This window comes from Apteryx rowi, unplaced genomic scaffold, assembly GCF_003343035.1.
Source record: "Apteryx rowi isolate R43461 unplaced genomic scaffold, aptRow1 scaffold_1100, whole genome shotgun sequence".
Classification (NCBI taxonomy): domain Eukaryota; kingdom Metazoa; phylum Chordata; class Aves; order Apterygiformes; family Apterygidae; genus Apteryx; species Apteryx rowi.
Genome location: NW_020447310.1, coordinates 2,044 through 24,686, shown reverse-complemented (window position 1 = coordinate 24,686; position 22,643 = coordinate 2,044). Strand labels below are relative to the sequence as shown.

General features: G+C 38.1%; 1 protein-coding gene across 1 annotated transcript in view; it reads right to left on the bottom strand.

The window, feature by feature from the left end:
* Nucleotides 1-22,643, bottom strand: part of LOC112970994 (catenin delta-2-like) — an 84,344-nt gene that overhangs the window by 60,293 nt on the left and 1,408 nt on the right. The window contains exons 2-3 of the mRNA XM_026075989.1: nt 16,868-16,902; nt 16,332-16,448 (exon numbers count right to left, since the gene is read on the bottom strand). Of these exons, the coding sequence (XP_025931774.1) occupies nt 16,332-16,448; nt 16,868-16,902 (152 nt within the window). The remainder of the gene's footprint in view (nt 1-16,331; nt 16,449-16,867; nt 16,903-22,643) is intronic.

Below are 22,643 nucleotides of genomic sequence, written 5' to 3'. Positions count from 1 at the left end.
CCTTCTAGGGCCCTAACCCATGGGATTCCTCCAAGTAGGTCCCTGAAGAGGCCAAAGTTTGCTCTCCTGAATTCCAGGGTTGCAATCCTACTTAGTGCCCTGCTGCCTCCTCGCAGGATCCTGAACTCCACCATCTCATGGTCACTGCAGCCAAGGCAGCCCCCAACCTTCACATCTTCCACCAGTCCTTCTTTGTTTGTTAGTACAAGGTCCACCTCTCCTTGTTGGCTCCTCCACCACCTGTGTCAAAAAGTTATCATCAATGCTCTGCAGGAACCTCCGGGACTGTTTGTGCCTAGCTGTGTTGTCTCTCCAGCAGATATCAGGGTGGTTGAAGTTCCCCATGAGAACCAGGGCCTGGGATCGTGAGGCTACTTCCAGCTGTCTGTAGAAGGCCTCATCGACTTCCTCWTCCTGATCAGGTGGCCTGTAGTAAACACCCACAGCAGTGTCACCCATGCTAGCCTGCCCTTTAATCCTTACCTATAAGCTCTCGACTCGCTCTTCATCCACCTCTAGGCACAGCTCAATACATTCCAGTTGCTCTCTCACATAAAGAGCAACTCCACCACCTCGCTGATACTCCACTTCTGATGGAACAACTGACAGGATATTATAGACCAATGAGGAAAGAAAATAAAAATGGTAATAGAACAGCAAAATTCCACCAGTATAATTGTCTTACCACACTTCGCTATCTAAGTAACCCCTAGGATTCCCCCCTCCCCCAACAACACTTTGCAGAATACGCAAACAAAATAAAAAAGCTTTCTATTGTGCAAAAAAGTGGTCCTTGCTTTTAAAGATAATGTTCTTTAGCATAAAAATTCATTCACTTGTGCAACTGACTTTTTAACCTATATTTCATCAGAACAATCACAGTCATAAATCGAAGAAAGGACCGAAACCTCCATTTTTGTATGCTCAGAAACTCTCAAGGGCTAAGTCTACTCTATTCATACCCATTGGAATATATTTGCTAATTTCACAAGGAGCCAAATCAGTTTTTAAGATATTCTAAGTATGATGGAGAATGTGGAGCATGCTTACAGAGAAAGAGTGCCGACTGAACATACAGTACAAAACCCAGTTAAAAAAATGATAATGCCGGTAAAATAGTAGCAAAATAGTATTAGAAATGCTGTATGACTAGTCATTTTTTTAATCAGTCTTATTTCAGTTGAGATTAAGTCAATCAGGAGTCAAACTAAAATAAAATATAACATTCTTAAAGTTAAGTTTTTATATAGGACTGTTTTCCAATAGAAAAAAAAAAAAGACTTCATAGCTATGTCAAATTAGTGTAGTCAGACCTGTCAACATTAGCAACTTCAAAAGCACAGATTGTCTTTCCAATGCATGCACAGCAAACCCAGTGCATCTGGGACATCACACAAGGAGTGACTCTGAACATGCACAGCAGCCATTTGTCTAGAACTCAAGGGCATTTGGCAATGGAGCAGAGAGACAACTGAAAAACTAACAGGTCACCGAGAGTCTTGTAGGGCAGAAAAACATCACTAACATTAGTAGTTGACCCCCACATCAGCAGCACTGGTAGGTGCAACTTTAGAATATAAAGCAGGTCTCAGTAAATTACCCCAGTTTCGGCTACACAATATCATCAGCAGACCAACTGTGTCAGTACTACTGCTCCAAATTCTAAAATATGTTTCTTTCTGCTAGTTCCCCTGCAACAAAAGGGATTTAAAATTTCCTGACATTGCCAGACTCCAAGAATATGCATGTAGCTTTCCCCATGCACCTGGGAACAAATCCGCCAAGAGCCTCAGTGCTCCGCTCCCCACCAGAATCCACAGCCCTGAGCAGGGAGGCAGGCTGCCCAGATTAAGTAGAGAAAGAAATAGATGATTAATAGAGAGCAAGAAGCAAAGATCAAAGTTAACCAGTACAGTACTGAATTTTGATTCAGTGAGTAGTTGTTAATGCCTACTGGAAGAGCTTCAGTGAGAGATTATGAAAAACAGGCATCAGAACAGTCAGTAATCCAACAGCCAGCAAACCTACTTGGGAATCAAAGCTGGTGGGTTATGATGTATTTTCTACCCTTCTTTGGGTAGGGCCTTGTCTGGAAAATATGCAGAAGCAGAGCTTACCCGAATCATAACCCATAGTGCTTGTAAGCAGAAGTGTATCTCATTTAAGAAACCAGCAGGAATTTACACAGGGCTCAGAGCAGCTTAACAGTGTCAGGAGTTAGGCAATTTTGTAAACCCTGAGAAACATGGTCGAGTACATTTACACTGATCAGAGAAAGTTTAGGGGAAAAAAAACCCACCCAAATTCTACATAACTTGGCCATTTGTATTAGAGTGAGGATTTTAAAACAAACAAATGATGTAAAGTCTGATAAGAATTAAGTACAATAAGTGTTTATGATGATACATTGATACCTACAGGATRGCCAGTTAAAGTAGAAGGAATCTTTGGATTAAGAGCATTATAAACTCAGAGAACTTTATATTTTTTTATAGCTGATACTGTAGTGCCGATTACTGGTTCACAAAGCTAAACAGCCAGATGAATGTGAGATTATTATCAAAGAGGAACTCACAAAAGGAAACCAAAGAGATTCTGTTTCCTGCAGTGATTCTAATGACAACCTACCTCTAGTGTCTGCTAGTCTAGCATCTGAAAAGTTACTCCAGTTTCCTAATACTTAAATTGCAGTATGGAATACATTACACAGTGAATCCTTAAAAATCGTAGCTTCACTGTTTATAACAAGTCATGGTAATTTTTAGTTCACACAATATAGCAATAGCACGGTCAATCTGTAAAAGAAAAAAAAGCTTGAATTATGAGACAGGACTAATATTTTACATTATAGAGCAGACATTATCATGTAACAAGTATTCARTAATACATTATTTGCTGATTGTTTACTGTCAAATAATTACCATATAATGACAGGTTACATACAGTACTGTATTATTACAAGATAAGGGCATGATTAATTCAGTATCCTAGATCTATGCAATAATTACTTCTGAATTGGCTAAATTATTTACACTACAAACTACAAAAATATATACCTAGTCAGACTCTGTGAGATAACTACATACTTGTTACTTAGTTTTTCATGGGAAGATTCCAGTGAAAAGCATCATGCAAGTGGAAAGAGTAGGATTTTTTTCTCTCCTGAAGATTTAAAATTAGTTGGTTTACTGGAGGCACATTTCTGCTTCAAGTAAGTAGTAAACTGGAGCACTATTATTGTGTTATATATTTCCATATGGCCAATCATCTATTGCAATGCTAGTTCTAACTGACAAAGGAAATAGACCAAAACATGATAGAATTAACATTTAATTAACTCTCAGACCAATTATAAACAACATTCACTCACCTTTGATCAACGGACAGGAGAAGTAATAATAAATTATACAGAAAATGTAAATAAAGTGTTTTTAATTAGTGTAATTAATCACCTCTCACATTCTTCAACTTTTGCTCATTTGAGTAACAGCTGAAAGAAAGCACTAGCAAAACTCCTTTAACATCTTTTAAACATTCACTTAGAGAATTAATAGATCGAGGTGCATCATATCCCAGCTAGAACAAATCATCTTGTAACTGTTACTATATGCCTAATTAAAGCATTTCAAATACACACCGAAGAGTCACTGCTTATTGTTTCTTCTTCCTCTTAGGTCACATAGTTTGAGTGTGAAATACTGATTCCTATTCTACAACCTGCTTTTTCTTTTTCTTTTTTAAAGTGTTTATCCCTATGCAAAGTAGTTGCTTACCACTGTTAAAGCTTGATTGTGTTTGTTTCCCAGTTTTACAAAGGGATAGATGATTAAAAAAGATTTAATAAAATAACAGAACAGGTCAGGTACCTGTAGAGCAGGCACTAAATTTCTGAGTGCTCAATGGTATTTGGGAAGCTGGGGGAATCCTAGAACTATACTGAAAGACTATTAAAAACAATGGTAGCTCTTGACGGTACTTTGTCAGGGTGTTTCCACAGTATTTGATAGAAGAATGGAGAAGATGATAGTTAAAGACAAGGTGGACATTCATGATCCTAGTGATATTAAATTCTTTGGTGTCTCACTGGTATATACTGCTTCTAAGTCCTGCTCCCAGGATTAGGCTGCATATCAGACTGCAATTAGGAAAAATATTGTCTCCAAACCTGATGGAGAAAGAAACGTTTGTTTGCTTGTTTTTAAAACCTCTGTTGCATTATGGCCTATTTTTGAGATCATCTGAAACATTCTTTAAAGAAATGCTCTGTTGCTGTGATGATTTAGGACAGCACTAGAAAGATGAGGAATTGCGTGAATGGAAGGTAAGTCCTCCTAGTGCCTCAGGGGATCACAAACAGCAGTGACCTTGATGGCTAAGTAACTTCTCCCTCCCTCTCCTCCATTTTCTAGTCTCTGGGGAAGTTACAAAGAGTGCAGACACCAGCAGTGGAGGCCATGGGCAATCATGGAGGATAACCCTGGGAACTAAATGAGAGACCTTTGTGCTTATTATAAAAAGAGAACATTTTCTTAATTATAGGCAGAAAAAATGAGATTCAACCAAGGCAAAGCTTAACATCTGAACAAGGTGTATAGCTCAGCTATCACAACAGGCTTCAGAGGCATAACATGCATAAGACGTCACGAGGAGGAATACGAAAAACTAAATCAAAAAACAAAAACAGAACAAGTCAGCTATGACTGATCAAACAGATTCTGTAGAAAAAGGACTTTCAAGCCAACTGTTAGTCAGAGCTCAAACAAAAGATACCAAGCACCTATAATAAAATAACAATAATAGGCATTTCCCCCTCCCCGCCCCCCAGACAAGGACTGACAATATTAGGACAATATTTTCAAGACCTACATCCTAGGAAATATTTAAATATTAAAGATATCAGTACTTTTATATTATAATTAAAAATGCCAAGGCTGCAACATAACAAAGGTATTCCATAGCCTAGTAATGCAGAAAGGAAAAAGGAAGAAAAAAAAAAAAAGCAAGTGCATACATAAAATCAAGAAGTAAATGATAATGCTTTAGCTGTAAAATCACAAGCAGCTCCCTTGTTATGAAATGAACACATCTTAGATGAGAAGCAACAATCATTAAACAAGTACACTGAAAACAAACGTGTTTTACAAAAATGTAAAGCCCCATGGTAATTTATATGCAACACCATGCTCCACCAAAATTAAGAGGGCTATGTTCTACCTATAGATATAGAAAAGAGCTTTAGTGTTTTAATATAGCCTATTTTTATGTAGTGGAAAATGGGATTCTGTGGAAAGCCTTCAGAAATGTAGAGTAAGTTCATTTTCATCCCAGAATCCTATAAATGATATATAACTGAAGAAACAATGCAAAAACTAGGCCGATACCACTATATAAGGGAACAATACAAGGATATCTCTCCTAACTCTTTTTGACCTAATTACTATTAGAATAAATGAAGAAGTACACTTTACTTCAAGAGTAGTGAACAGGGAATAGAAAACAGTTTCCTTACATGCTGATTTCCTTACATGCTTTTTATGCAAGATAAAAGTTAGCTATTTTTATAAGAGAAAAACAGAAGCTTTTGGTAGGATTTGAAATAATAAATCACTACTCCAAGGGATAACCAAAGCACCACAAATGCCCACAAGAAGTAGTGAAAAGAAAAAAAAAACCCTGAAGTGAGAAAGCTGCTTAAAAGCTACACTGTAGACAACTTTCATGAGCGGTTCAGCAAGCAAAACTCATGGATACCGAACACTAACATTAACTATCATAATTCCAGCATGTTGCTGTAAGCTCCAATATCCACTCACACTTCTGCATGCCGCTGCATCCCTCCCCGAAAGTAAACAGCTCTTTTTTGATTATTCAAATGTTTTTGCATTAGGTATGGAGAGACCCATATTTCATTTATGCAGCATTTCCAGTACTGTAAGCATGGCAACAATGAACAGCAGTTTTGCAAGTTGCTTACTAGACGCTTTGCAGATAAACAGTTTGGGCAGTATCTTTGTGTACCCGAGACTCTCTGGCTGCATTTTATGCTTCTACTTTCCCATTCAGGGTCCCTAGGTATGTACCACACTCTGCCTTCACATTGTACTTAGAAAATGCATTTCTCCATTTACAAGGCCAAGTTGTAAAGAACAGAGATAACGTCATACTCTGCATTACCATAGAAATAAGAAAAATCYTATTTTGTTGAGAGCAATGTAAACATTTTACAGAGGTGAACCAGCTAACTATCTCTTTTCAAGGTTGCTCCTACATACTTTTTATGGTCATGAGCTGGCACTGGTAGATCACAGAACTATGCAATTCTTATCATTTCTAGCTGTAATGAGAGAGCAAGTGCTGGCATATCACTGAGGCACTGATTTATCAGTCTGTCCTGAAGACGTGGGTGCATTTGTTTCCTGGTCCTGGTCCAATATTTACTGATATTCTTTTGCATGGTAGGTTCAGATGCCAAGTCTCCTTCTTTGCTCCACTTCTACAGAAGCTATCATAAGTCACTGTCACTTTCTAATGAGTTTCAGTAGCTGCTTCCTGCAGTGGATGAGGGAACACCTGGATGAAGGAACATCTGGTTGCCTGCTCAGGATTTGTATTTGCCACAGGCTAATCATTACAAGCCACAGACTGATCATTACCTCCTTTCCATCTTTGAACTGTTGCTGCTTTTTTGGTCTCAACTCTCTTACCTTTATCTCCATTTTCTTCCTCCCTGTATGTTTTGCCTGCTATTATTATTCCTATGTTAATTCAACTTACACATTTTGTATTACAGTGATAAAGCTAGAAAGACTATAAGGCATTGTTTTCTTTAGCAAAGGATTTTCAATCAATTACACAGCATAAAAAGACATCAGGTATCAAAGTCTGACTCATCTCAAGGCAAGCAAACTCAGAGATACAAAGTAATATGGTGATATCAGTATGGAATTTACATATAAAAGTACATCTCATTATGTAGACATAACCTGAGCTGAGGGCACCCTAAGAAACATGCTGTAGGTGACAGCACATTGAAACAAAAATTCTGCCTGTAGACTGCTTTATGGAAATGGAGGGAAGTTAGAAATTACTTAGCTGCAAAGTTGTCATAGTATTACCTTTTGACTCCCAAAATGACAAACCAATGACCAGGGTGGATTAGCTTGAAGTTACATAAACATGTAAGAAGTGAGGATAGCAAGGACACACACAGATTTTTTTTTTCTCTGCAGATGAATCATCATCTGTTTTGGGGAAAAGACACTGGGTTTTATTTCATGATGTGTAAGAATAGAAAATAAAGGAAAAAGATGGAACTGAAACAAGAAGGGAAGTAAAAGACATAGGGAGTGGGAATACAGTCATGGGCAGTGTGGGGAGGACAGAATAACGTGAAAAAATGAGAGTGCAAAGGAAAGGAGAAGGCTGAGAGATAACGGAGTCAACATCTCTGGCTGGATATTCCTTCCTGAAGAGAGGAAATTGTAACAGGCAGGCTGCAGCACTTTAAATCCAAAAGTAAAGGAATACACTGGACTGCCACGTTTCAAACGATTCTGCCAGTGGCTTCTAAAGGTCTCTCCCTGCTTTCTCATGGAGAAGTCTGTAACACCCCTCCCCCCCCTCCCTCCCCCCCCAGACACCCTATCAATTTATAAGAGCCGCAGAAGAATTTAGGCAATTGGTGCCACACACAGGAAGGTGCCCACAGTAACCTGTGCGCTACTCCAGAGGAATAAGCACAAGTAGAAGCTGCTTTTCTGAATCCTGGTTCAGATTTCTGATTCAGATTTAATTGGATCTACTGCTTGTAAAGTAATCATATGTGAAAAGAGAACTTGAAGACAGGCAGAGAACCAAAGCAGAATGAGGTAGGCTAGACCTGAGTTACGATCCATAGCACCAGCCCRGCAAGATATCATAGCAGACCACAGTTGGTGAAATAGATGCCAAAGACATCCCACTGTCAGGATCCCTGATAGTGAAAGTTGTGGCTCAGCTCCTAAGTCTGACTCTTTGCAGTGGTCTTGCCAAAAAAGGAAGAGTGGTACTCATGCTCTTAAAGTGAGAAGACCAGCACAAATTTAATAGCATACAGTATACGCCAACACCAAAGACATGTCTGATTTATGTGACACATGCCATCCTGATACCAGTGATAATGATCACAGGTGGCAGAAGAAAAGTATAGAGCACTTAATGACAGTGTTTGATCCACATCTTTTTTGTCTGATGCTACTCTCAGTATCTTTGAACTCAGCCTCTGACTGAGGATGAAAACAATAAAGTCCAATCAAAGGATGTTCAGTGCTGATGGGGAATTTCCTGAGGCAGCACTGGCTGTAGACTTTAAATCTGAGATGTAAAAGTTGTTCTTTGGGTCAGGGCTAGAGCYTGCTTCATACTATCAAATCTTAATGTCTTTCAGGGTTTAGTGATGAATCTACAGGAACTTTACATGGTCAGCTCTTTTGTGAGGACACTCATCTCTCTCTGAAGACTGCTTCTAGAACTAGACCTCTGTTGTAGGGATTGGCTTTGGTATTAGCCAGCACCTCTTACAATGCTAAATGACACGCTGATTTTCTTATGCTCATATTTAGAGTGACTAGGGCCAGAAAGGGAGGATCTCAGGGACCTAAGTCTTTAAGGACTGCTTCAAAAGCCAGAACACAACTCACAGTTTAGTCAATTTGTGCACAGTTTTATCTGTGAGAACAAACAACAACTAACTCTGAGACCACCCTTTAACAAAAGATATTCCTTGTTTATCCACCTTTCAGGGGATTTACCTCAATACAAAATGAGCAAAAATACTTCAAAGCCCTGAATTTTTGAAGCCAAAGTATGGAAAAGGCTTTTATTAAAAGAGAGAGATGGAATAAGCGGAGACATGCAGCATGTCTGACCACAAATATTTACCCAGAATATATTAAAATAATCCTGGAAGTTTCATCAATAAATCAAAATTTCCTCAGGCTTCATACTCAGAGAGATTTATCTGGAGCTAAGAACTGCTGAGTCAGATAACTGCCAGATTTGCATTAACACTACAGGAAAGTGAAGTAGAAGGAAAGCTGAAGTGACCCAACTGTGTTATGTTCTTATGTCCCAACAGTCACTGACACCACAAAGACTCCAAATCCAGAATTAGAGGGGCATGCACACTTCCTGGGTGATTTACATTTCTGAAACATACCCAAAGAGCACATGATTTTATTAGTGTGTATGTTTATCACGAGATCCCATGAGAACACCTCTTCTGTGTGCACAGAGAATGACTCAGCTGGATCACCCTGGCACTCAGAGTAGATAATGAAATGGAAATAATTTCATCTGTCAACAAATTGTGAGGTCCACTGATGCCAAATTTCGTCTCATTGAGCACGTCAGCCATCTGACAGGTGGCAATATCACAAAACAAGCTATGGGATTGAGCACATATACACACACATCTTCTTTTTACACATTCATTGTGTAAATACAGCCTTTTTGTTTCAGTCCATTTTCATTACCTTTGAATAAAGCAGCTGATAAAGGACGAAAATCATAAAGGTTGAACAAGGAGTGCTCTTTCAGCTGGGACATCTGCTTTCACAGAGTAAAGATGATCTCTATTATATCAAAAAAATCACTGAAAGCAAAACTGAATTAAAACAATGAAGTAAGAGCTCAGCCCATCTTTTCAGTCTGAGAATTAGGAAGGTTAGTTAAGTGAAAAACCACATCTGTCTTACACAAAGCTATATACAATAGCTATATATAATTTCATATGATACAAATTATCTCTTTATGTAACAAACAAGTGAATTTTCAGAGGAAAATTTCACTATCTATTATAGCAGACAAATGCACGTATATCAAAATGGTGGTACTGTCCATTTGTGCTGCAGTTTGGGCAAATTGTTTTATCTGACTAGAAGAGTTCATATATTGTAGGATTTAGTTTAAGTGGTAAGCCATGCTCTTTCTTCCCCAGAACAGAAGGACTGAGATCTCCTTAAACTGCCTGCATTTCTGTCAACATCTATCCTCACTGAAGTAAACTCTGGAATGGCACTAACTAAAAAGAGAGTATTTGTTTAATCTGTGTTGTTTTTTTCCTTTATCACTGTGCTGAATTCTATAATTAACCTGCACTCATTCTGGAGAGCAGGAAAATCTGTGCTTTTGTTATTAAGAACCTGAACACAGTAGGGTCACAGAGGTAAATGAAAGTAAGTATATTCAGAAAATTTGAGAAAAAATAAATTTGTCTGGAGTACTGGCCGTGTCAGCTGGGGCAAACTGCAATTCCAATATAAATAATTTTATTTTAAATTGAAACTTGGAATGTATCATTCTTAAAATATCGGACAATTGCAGCCATTTCACACTGATCTGAGAGGTTTTCTGATTTACATCAACAAAAGCTCTGTCTGCAGTCTGTAGTAACTATTCTGAGAGCATGGAAGGAGGGTTTCCACATGAAGTGATTAAACACATAAAAAATAACTAATGAAATGATTACAGTTCAGTTATAAATTTAAGCAGCAAGAGCTCCAGAAATCTGATCCATAAGCCTTTTAAGACTGGTCTTATGTTCATTTTGCAGAGACTGAATCAAGGAAAATAGCATGAAAGATTTAAGTGTAGATACCTTAAATTAAAACTAGGGAATTTTGGATTAGGAGACATTTGAGCCTGTGGTTTAAACCAGGAAGAAAGTGCCAACAGATTTGCTCAGTAATCTCAGTAGTCCGTCTAACCCTCATCTTGTTAATGCCACACCAGAGGGAGTAACTATTCCCTTTCTTCACTGCTGTAGTATATACATGTTGGTAAGGATTTCATGTACTTCAGCTAATTATTTCAGAAAAGGTTTTGTTGCTAGTACCATGGCAGTCTTCTGATGTAACATGCTAATGAACTATAGGGATAGGAAGAATGAGTAGGAGGTAAAGAAATACAGGACCAAAATTTCCTTTCATCCTACATTTAGCCCATTCTTATTCACATTATCCATCTTTAAAATGCAGATTTACCCAATCTTTGCAGGAAATAGTAGTTTGATCTTTAATGACAGCTCAGAGGCCTCCAGTTTCTTCACTTCAGAGAGGCTGGAAGTATCAGGCCCTTTCCCACTCATCTGCAGGCTAGACGGCTAACTTAACAGGCCCTAATGACAGACTTCCTGCACCAATCACCCATCTTCACCCAGAGCATTGTATATCTGCATTTACTCTCATTCCTTCCCTGATCCTTTCTTCCAAGTCCTCTTCCATGTAATCCAAAAAAAAAAAAAAGGAGTTCTGACCAGGTAGTAAAAGGAATTAATCTGAAGTAGTTCTGTGATTTTGAGATAGTAATATAAAGGGGTAGAAGTGCCTTTTGTTTCCTGCATTCCTCATTTTTAAATCCTTTCCAATTTAAATATTATTTTTTGGTTTCCACACACACACTCAGCCCTCACTAAGTATTTTTTCGCATCTCCTTCCCAAGTRAATTAACCAATTCCATCATCAAAATACCTTTTCTCAGTTACTGTCACCATTCTGTACTCCTGTGTCTTATGTCTATGCCTAAAACATTCCTGGTATTAGTTCTGTCCTGAACTCTCATTCCAGCCCCACACAGTTTTGCTCACCCTGCAATTTTCCTTTTCAAATGATTCTAGTTCCTATACATGCTCCACATTTCTGTCCCTCTCCTATGACTTGTTTCCAGTGTCTCCTATGTGACCTAGCTTGGCTTTCACATGTCTGATTTTTCCCCCTACTCCCATTCAAGAGTGACAGCTATGCATCTTCACTTGTGCAACAGCAGTATTTCAGGTGCTATCAGAAATGGACGATGGGGGAGGGAGGAAACAGTTTCAAAAGGAAAGGAGCAGCCTGCTCTGCCGCTTGCTTGAGGTGGCTGTGCTGGCTGTTACAACTACTTACAATGGGGAGGAAGGAGCAAGTGCCCTTACAGTCACACTAAGGGACTGCGCTGGCCCTTAGGACAGGCAGCAGCTAATGGCTACTGGGCTACAGCTGCCCATCCTCAGGAACTGAGCCTACGTGGAGACCGCTGTCATTCTGCTGGGGACATCTCCACCAACATTTAGGACAATCCGAACTCCTCTCTGATTCTAGGAAAACTATGTCAGGTCATGTTTGATGTAAATTGGAGCGATGCAGTGGTGACAGATCTATAGCTACGTAAAAGATAAAAAAAACATTACTGCAGTAGAGGAGACTGGACCGAGGAGATGCAGGTTTAGTTCTCAGCTCAGCTACAGACTTCTTGCATAATTGTGGAAGCTTCCTTACTTTTTGTTTGTTTGTAACTAAAATCACGTTTTTCAGGGACCCAATTTATACTGAGTTGGGAGAGAAGGGAGAAGTAGGCAACAGTGCAGGAGTAACCCTCAGACATGTACAACCTTGTCCCAGATTCAAACTTATATATGAGAGAACACAACAGTTCTGAACCTGTCTGACAATAATTACTTAAAACAAACAAACAAACAAAAAAAAGGGATTGCTTTGCTTGCATTGCCCTGAATCAAAGTATTATATACTGGTAGTTATATATTTGTCTATTTGCTGATTCACACTCAGTAGAGATAACTGGTATGCACCACTACTAGCAGTACAGAACCCCTCCTGTCTAAACACCCTTCATGTGACTTGCTCCTTTAGGCTTTGTTGAAAGCTTATATTTGCTAGCAAAGGAGTAGCACATGTGAGGTGATATTGGGGTTTAGATTATTATAATGGCTGCCTGCTATGTGGCCACTTTTAAAAATTAATTCTGAGAAAATCAGACTATGTAAAACCGAATCATAAAGACTGACTAGACAGACAGACTAATCCCCTTCAGAGGAACAGCTACTGATAGATTATCTTGCTAGACTAGAGCCACACAGGTCAAAAAACAATCTGTGGTCACATCCCTGGGCAGCCTTTGATATGACAGTTAAAAAAAAAAAAAATCGGTCCCAACTAAACTAGAACTGCCATGGCAGGCTGGAAATGCCCTAAAGACAGTCAGACTAGTCACAGAAAATGCAGGTATGCATCTGAAATACAGAAGTAAAAATAATTAAAGTTGCAATGTCAAAAGCTCAAAAGTTAGGAAAAAACAGACTTAAGATGCCTTTTTTGAATTATTACATCAGCACATATGCTCTTCCCCTCCCTCCCTATCTTATGGACAGGACACACAATGCAAAACTACTCAGTATTTTGTAGTTGTCTCATTTTTCACTGCATGGCCTCAGGACATCATTGAAAACTGGCCAATATGAAGAGGAAAATTTTTAGAACCCTGGTGGATTATCCCATGACACTCAATGTTCAGTACAAATACATCACAAATATCATGATTTTTATAACACCTGTGAAGCAAAATATTTATATAGTCCTCATTTCCTATTTGGATTTTGAAGGAATAAAGACAAAGTGTCTACAAAGTGCAAATGCTGTGTCTGATATGCTTCAGAGTGAGTTTTAAATTTCCCTTTATATGTTTGAGACACTGCTTCCACAGTGTTCAGTTAAAGCTGTTTGTGCTCAGCACTCCTGCAAATTAGCCACTAACATCTAAAACTAGATATCAATAAAAGATGACTTGAATGATTTCACAACTATCACATCAGAACTTCAGGACACAAGGGAGGGATAAAATTCAATTTTAAGTGCAGAGTTTAACTGTCAAATATGAGATTTTTGTTTTCATTTAGTACTTATCTTCTAACTTCTGTAAGCAATGAGCAGAAGTGCTCCAGCTGAAATCTCCCTTCAGTGCACTATTGCAATCTGAGCCTTAGCTTTGGGGTAAATGAAGCATGGACAGAAAATGGACAAAACAGGGCATGATAATGACTGCATTATAATGCAGCTGCAAGGAAGCCAAATTTTGTTTTACAGGCAACCTTGACTTCAGTAGTTTTGACTTTGCAACCATGGTAACATTTTAACAATTTGACATGTATTTGTGATACTTTATCTAAACTGAAAAAAGAAACCAACCCCCCCCCCCAAAAAAAAAATTCCAGTATATGACATCCTAATTACAATTAGGAGTGATTAGCAGAGCTGCAACCTTTACCTTTACCATATATATCTGTTTCTTAATGAAAAGATGAATAGCAAGTAGCAACCTAGTTTCATTACCAGGGTGGGCCTGGAAGAGAGAAGTATGAGGCCCTCTGACAAAAGGCTTCACAAATATTTGCTGATAATGAAATGGCAAAGAGTCAAGTTTGCAGCTCTGTGGGGAAGTCTGCTCCCTTGTGAACTGCCTCTTCCCTCCAAACTTAATGTTTCTTAGAGACAGTTTTTGTCCTGTCCATAACTCTTACCTCCTCCACTGACTGTCATTCTCATCACCTGTTTGTTCACTCTCTTTCCACCTATCTCCTGATCCCATGAACAAACCATCCAATGAAGCAAACTTGGCTTTCAACTCTCTGGCCACCCACTTCAATGAATCTCAGCTCCTCTCCTTCTGCTTCCCCACAAAATCCATCTCTTTCTCCTCTTCTCCATTGTTGCTTCCCATTTGCCCACACTCCTTATTCCCCTTCCCACCCAAATTCCTATTTGCATGTTATCTTCCTAGGATACTCCCCTGAAGTTTGTTTTAGTACTGAGTTTTTCACATACTCAGACTTTCTCTCCATCTACTGCCCTCATCTTTCCCTAATATTTTTTCCTCAGTTTCAGTCTCCTTATCTAGGCAGCTTCTGCCAGATTCGCATCCAAGATAGCCTCCCTTTTTCTTCCCCAAGCTCCCCTATCACCACCTACCCAGACTCATCTTTCTGTGCAATCCCAGTATGAAGGCAATTCTTATCATCCTAGTCATTTAATCTGTTTCTTCTTACTTTCAAATGAGGAAAAAAAAKGTAAGAGAAAAAATGAGGGCAGTTTGTAAGGGCTTACATTGTTGCATCGTGTTTTACCAATGGAAGACTGTGTTCAGATCAAGCAACATCTTTTCAAGACTGTTAGTGACATTGTTGGCCCAGATCTCATGTACCTAAAAAGTGAAAAATTTCTAATCTCCCAGGACTGTCAACAGTGGATTTTGCTGCAAATCTTGTAGAAAACATTTTAAAAAAATTCTGACAAATTAGCCTTCCACATTCAACCTTGCAACGCCTTGCTTTCACCTGAAATGATGGCCACATTTCAGGGTGATGATTCGCCATCACTGGTGATGCTTTGCAGAAGATGGCTGTCACATTGCATTACCCTTCCCAAAGGAARGGGAGACCGTCCCCTTTGTTTTGAACTTGGGCAGCCATCTTGAAAGACATGACTCAGTCACCAGGTGCTGGGCAGCACAGGATTGAAAAGACAAAAATGAGATCTCTCAAGAGACAAAAATGAAATCTCTCAAGAGAGCAGAGGGAAGACATATAGAGGAACACTAGAGAAAACAAAAAAGCCAAGATAATGTCAGAAGCAGCAGTAAGAGTGAAGTGAAAGCATGGGAATGTACAGTGGCAGAGGGGAACAGAGTATTTGGATAGGAAACTGATTAAAAGGAAATAGGGAATCATCCTGCTTTTTCATAATCTAGTGCTGCATCTCTTAACCAACCCATTAGCCCATTGGAAAACTGTCTCACTGTATGTGACTCATGAGCACATGCATTTGTAGAAATCTGCTCTCCAGATACATCTCTCTCCTTCGTTTGTGCTATGGGTTAGCCATGATTCCCTTCCACAGCCGCTGGTACTAGCAGAGGATCTACCCACTCACTGCACACTTCTGCAAACAGGTGGCTGCTAAATCCCCAGTGAACAAACCTTTGGTAAAAGACTCCAGCTTTCTTGTTATAGCTGGCATTCTCAGCATCACCTTTAAAAAGTTCACCTATTTCTGTCTGTGTAACCATTTGAAATTTTTTGTCTTATGGAGTACCAGCCACCTTGTGCTCAGCAGTTAAAAAGTGACCTCAGAATTACACTACCACACTATATTTCATTTTATTACTTTTGCATACTCTAAGAGTGCTGACTGACAGTTACTTTTGTAGTGGTGACACTGAAGTCTTGTGACCTTGTAGTATAGCACAGCTCTACTGCAATTACAGTATATATTACTTAAATAAAAATTCTTTTATCTAATTCACAATTCTTTTGTTCACAAACTTCCAGTGAGATTCACTCCATTAGAAAAAAGGCAGGAATTAACTTGCAAAGGTAGGGAGGTAAGCTTCCTACCCAAAACTACATTGTCTTCTGTCAATATGAGAAAATAATCAACAAAAACATTTAAAAAAGCATTCAATTTTAAAGCATGAAACATTATAAATACTTCTGGGTTCTAAAAAGCACATTTCTAGCAACTTACTTTCACTGGCAGAATAGTCCTGGGGATCAAGTATCCCTGATTCCTGCAGTGATCTAATACAGGAGTCCACCAGCTCCAGACCAGTGGTGAGTTCATCTTCTATGTCCTTCTGGCCATCTGTAATAAGATTAACAACACAAAAAATAAGAGAAAGGCAAAACAGTTACATGTGACTAAACATTCACAGCTAATGAAGGAATGGGTAACACAGCAGGATCACATATTCAAAAGAAAGCTGACCATACAGAAACAGGGAAATTATGCCTGGCCTTGTATTGAGAAAATTCAGGTCTAATCTTTAAAACAGTTATAGACATGTGTAGCAGTACCCCCCTCTGAAAACTCTACAATATTCTAGGTGTTATATTTGCCAAGCCTAGCAGCTTTTGCTGATTTTTGTTAGTTTTTCATAGTGTTATCACACTCTATCAACAAAAAAACCACTGCATAACATATTGTCTTCCCCCCATCTCTTTTAGGGAATATGATCAATCTGGAAAATAAGATATGTCATACTATAACGAAAAGTACATTACCTTGTGTTTGCCAGTGAAACTGCTCTTCTGTTGAACTGTAAAGAAAAAAAAATTGTTAATTTTTTTTGTGAAACCATTCAGTAGAGCACCACCAATATCCAGATCTAAATCTATTCTGATGGAACTGACTTAAGCATGTTAAAAACACATTTAAAATATATCAAGTGTTATTTTACTTTTTTTTTTCATGGATGACTTGCACAGCATTCATTCATCAGGAGGGAATGCATCTTCCTTTCTTAAATATATAAAGCATATATAAATATATGTATATATTAAATATATAAAGCATACATATAGAAACTGCCCTCTTAGCCTTGATATACAAATTAGGCTGTTTCACAGACAAAAATGTTAACATCTTACCTTGCTGCTTTTTTTTGATCTTTCTATTGCTCTATCTATTTTATTTTATTTTTTTGGAGAAAGCCATAAATTACTTTCTCAAGTGAAGAGTTACATGTGATTCCTACAAGAAACTACCTGTATGACTTCTGGTTCTACTGAACATTATGTGCATTTTTATATTATTCAAATGTACAGCAAAGTTAATTCAATTGGCCTACATAAGACAGTAAATTTAAATGTGTTTGCGTTTCCATGGACAAACATTTAAACAATGGGAGGTCTTAATTTTAAAATAAGGAGGATGCACATATGAGGATGGGTTAGGTAATTTTTTTCTACAGTAAATAAAATGAAGGATATATTCAATTAGGCAATGAGTACACTTTCCTCCAAGGCATAATCTGCTTACCCTTCAATATACATCTTTCTCCCATGCCAAGAATACAGAAAGGATTGAAGCTACTTAGCAATAATCATTCTTTTGATAACAGTGAAATGATTATTATAGTCATGATTAAAACATTTTTCTGTACCTTTTACAAGGTATTTATAGGGGAGAACAAAGCCATCTGTCACACCTATCAGTTAAAAAAAGAAAAATATTTTTAACTGTTCAAACTGTAAATTTATTTCTTTCTGAAATGCTCTTTTTAATGAGCAAGTGGATTTTACATCTTGAATTGTTTTCCCTGTTCCCAAAGGATGCTGGATCAGTTACGAATATGTGAGTATAGCTCCTAATATCTATGTTCTGTGAACAAGAACAATGTAAATGAAATGAGAAGGTTCTTTTTGGAGGTCTCTTTTTATAGGAAAAGAACTTGGGTTAATTATTAATCAGATCTAATAGTTACAAAAAATTGGATAATTGCCTAATTTACATATAAATAGTTTTAAAAGCACATCTTCAAATTTCTAGCTGGCATCAAAAGTTTTACTCTGATAAATTCAGATCTGTAGATCATCACTAATTTCCAGACATCTATACGTATCTACCATCTGTGGTTGAGACTGACTCACTGTAGTGGGATTTCATGGATTAAGAAGCTAGCCCTTCAATGAAACACTCAGCTAAAATGCTTGCATTCAAGTCTATCAAAGTTAGTAATATTTAAGATACACATAGACAGAGTCCTTCGGCAGATAATAATGGCAAAGTGCTAAACCGGAAGAAATGACTTTTATTTAAATTACCTGTTCAAATGTAGCCATAGAGAACGGTGACTAGGGAGAGTGGCTATTTTTGAAGTACTGATTTTTCCAATTTGAAATTCCTTGTGCCTGATTTTCAAAAGYACTAAACAATTGCAGCTCCAACTCACACATTGGGAATTGAAAGCATTCTTCCTTTCTGAAATTAGGGTCATCCATAGTAAGTAATATATTACTTCCCACTATACAGTCCCACTTCCAGTGTCCAGACTCCTGGATACCRCAAAATTTAATATCTCAGGTGACATTTTTGCTGGCAAAATGCGTTATTAAATCTTTCTGGCAAGAGCACGCTGATGTAAAGACTGTGTCATCTCATCCAAATCAGTGAGAAAGGAAACTCAAGTTTGTGCATGAACAGCAAACCATCATTTTGAGGAATTCCAGTTTAGCCCTTTTTAAGCACTAAATTCATACAATAAGTAATAAGCAGATTATTGACATAGTACAGATACTGTTAAATGAATCACTAGGGTCTGATTAGTAGTGATCACTTATATCACTAGTCTGATTTCCACAAACATTTTAATATATTCACCTGACAAATCTAAAATTGGAAGGTGTAAAGAAGGGCTGTAATAAGTTTTGGCTTTTCCAGTTTTAGTCAAGCTCCCTTCTACAAATACTTTAACTCTCTTCTAAAAAATACTCTAACTTTTATAGTTAAGGTAACAGATTTACCAAAATTTTTCATCCTAATAGAACCTTTTGATTCAACATATTAAAAGTGTATTTGCTCCTACAAGGATATCAGTATGTTCTGTTAGGAAAAGAGTTCTGTTTTTCCTCGTTAAATTTGTGCTCTTTAGCTTTCAAACAGTCTGATGTAGTTGCATATTACAAGACTATTTCTTGGTTACAAACCAAGTCTCAGTCTTGCAGACAAACACATAACAAGTTTCCCTAGAAAAATCTGATCAGGATTTGACATGGTTTAAATTTGAACATGCTTCCCCCTGCCCCCCCACTTTTCTTGATTTTTTTTTTTTTAAGGAACCRTTCCTGCTCTTGCCCTGAAAGGATTCCCGACTCACGCAACCAAACATGTCTATGCAAGGAGCCTTCAAACTGTCTCACAAGTGTGACTAATCTGCTTGAGTGAGTACAAGTGCTTTTTTGTGGCTTTTTTTGGGTGCTTTTCCAGCTTTACAAGAGCACAGTGCAATTGACTGTACACTGACATCAAATACATGAAAAACGCAACTAGGAAATACTTCCCCTTCATTAATTTTTCAGAATGTTCAGCAAAATATAGCTTTCAACTTGGTATTTTTTTCTAAAGAAAAAGAAAGAAAATGTTTAAAGTTCATTATCAACAACTTTTCTGCATGTTCCTATGCCTTATTGTGTAAGTTTGTAAACTCTACTCTTCCTCTAAATTGAGGAAGCTGAGGATAATAGATTCTTCAYTGAGAAGTTCTGAATTACACAAAACTGCACCAAACAGAGTTTGAGGAGGAAAGGGGGAAGAACAGAGAGGGGAAGGGGGAGGGGGAGGTTTTAATCAGAATTACATTAGTATAGTATAAGAAAATATTATTATAAAGTATTAATGAGCTGAGAACTCAGGCAGATATGTATAATCATTACCCCCCTTTACTCAAAACAGAATAATTATAATTTGTTTGCTGTATTCTTCTCTCATTGATAGTCATTTAATCATACACCTACTTCAAATGTTCTATTACAAGTAAGACAATCATTCCACTTAATCACATTAGCGTGATGTGAAGAATCCTGTGTCACTGTTCAACTATACAAGAACTTTGATTCATCTATATTTCCACTGTCATTGGAAAATAGGATTTATTCAAGAAATAAGTCTTCTGCTTCCCAGGGAAGCAAAAGAACCTTAAGAATGAGAAGATAATGTTAAAATAAACAAGAAGACTAGAGACTGTGATGAGTTTAGTTCTGAATGTTCATCGATGAACACTCCTTCTGTAAGTATGTGCTACACTGTTCCTAAAACTGTATCATTATTATCCACCTACAAATGGAAATATCCCAGTAAAAGTTGTACCTCCTATGGCAAGTATGAGCAAATTCACCACAGAATGGTCATCTTGGTTTCAGCTGCACTCATATGTTCCCATTTCTGCACACATGTAATAAAAACACCAAAGAGCAAGAAACCTTCATCAGTGGATGAGAGTTTATATTTGACCCTACATTCTAAGAGGACGGAAGGAAAATGAGCATAGCATTCTGTTCATTTTGGGGAATATTAGACAAATAGAGTACTCGGGGAACTCTACCTGTATCTGTATACTGTGGAAAGATCAGAAGCACAGCGTTGCAGAAACACCAAATTTCTATTATCAGCAAAGGCTGTCCGAATATTACTAAAAATATATCTACATCAACTTTATTTCTTTTTAGGTGTGGAGACACAATTACAGTCTGAACTACAGTATGTCTATATACAAACAACAAATTGGGCTTTTGGAAGCCTTAATTATTTTTCTTCCTGCATCTCAAGTAAAGATAAAAAAGAAGAGGGAGTCCTCTGTAAGAAGAACTCAATGGGAACACAGTAACTGGCAAACTAGCTCACAAGCAAGAGGGTTTTGTGTAGACTACTAAATTGTCTGCCAACGGCCAGTAGCAGAAGTTTCCGAATAACGTGAATTACATATGACCAAACACCTCTGTCCACAACTTAAGGGAATCAAAAGCAGTTTTGATTGCTTACAAGTGAACACTCAAATTGACCTCAAAATACCCCTTTCCAAGACTACACTCAAAAACTCTCTTTCTATAAAAGTAATCAGAACACTCATGAGAGGTGAGGAATACTGATGAGCATCACGGCAGAAGAAAAACTGCCTGAGACATTCATCCTTAGATGACAGAGCCATAAGGCCTGTACAAGCATCCAAAAATTCACTTTTAAAAGAAAGCAGCCCTCATCAGCAAAGACGCTGCCCTTGCACTCAGCCAGCTAAACTCCTAGAAGGGGGAACGTGTCCAGGGCCTTGGCAGCAGGGACAACAGCAGGACAAAGGCAGCTTACGTCAAGCCCTCACCCCCAACACACACATTTTGCATGCTGTATGTTTGCAACAGTATTTGCAGCGGTATAGCTGTTTTTTATTTCTATACACTAATGTAAGACTGGACTCCCTTCAGAACAATTTTCTTGATATCTTCTGAGAGGTCCAGTGTAAGACGTACCTGTATTTTTCTAACATGCTATGTATTATCCAGTTTATGGAAATTAATTTTTCTCAGCCTGCGCACCAAAATATGTCAGTGCACATGCATATTAGGGCATACAATTTGGTTATTCAAGTCATGGGCCTTAGGGCCTGAAAGAAGACTAGCAAGGAAGCTTAATTCTTGCTGGTAAGGAGGGAGGGTAGGTCTTCCCTAAGACATTCTTTGTAGCATGCCTCTTAATTTATCACAGAGTTGCATATAGGCTTGAAGGACAAACCTGCCCTTTTGTATCCCTTTAATTATCCAGGAAGTGTTTGCATGCCTGTACATTGTGTAGTAAGAAGAATGAAGAAACCTACTTAAACATGCTGTGATTAGTAACAGCAAAATAAATGTGCCTGTTATAACTTACTGCATTCAGTTTTTGAGTGCTATTGCTGTCTACTACACAAAAAGATTTTATTGTTTTCTAAAACAATTCATGAAATTATATTTAACGCTATCAGACAGTGGCTATGAAAGGAATTTTACAAGGAGCTGTATCAGCACACAGTCTTTTCAATTAATTCTGCAATGGAGCCACCCAAACATAGCTGTATATAATTACAGGCAGATACTGTCTCACTGATTTTTAAATTGCTATTCTGGATGTTCTCAATTTGTGGAAGGTGGAAGAAAAAAAGATTCAGAGGCATTTCACAGAAAGCAAGGAGGTTGAGTGTCGGAGTGGGAGACAGACCCGGAGTAACAACGGAGTCTCAATATGAGTATGATCGTTCTCCCTTTATTAGAGCTTACACAGAGTATATATAGACAAGCAATAAGCATGCACTAGCAATAGCTGTATGATTGGTTTACAGTCTCTGTTCACGCGCCTAAAGCGAATACACGATTGGTGCAAAGTTGCTGTTCACTTGGAGGGGCTTGTCAGCCCCCTCCTTGACTTGTTTACCACTACTTGTCTTCCCCTTCTGTAATGGTCTAGGAATGCTCAAGGACAGTTCACATAGCCGCGGGATCCTCCCTCTATTGTGAAGACAGGATTGCTCACTTC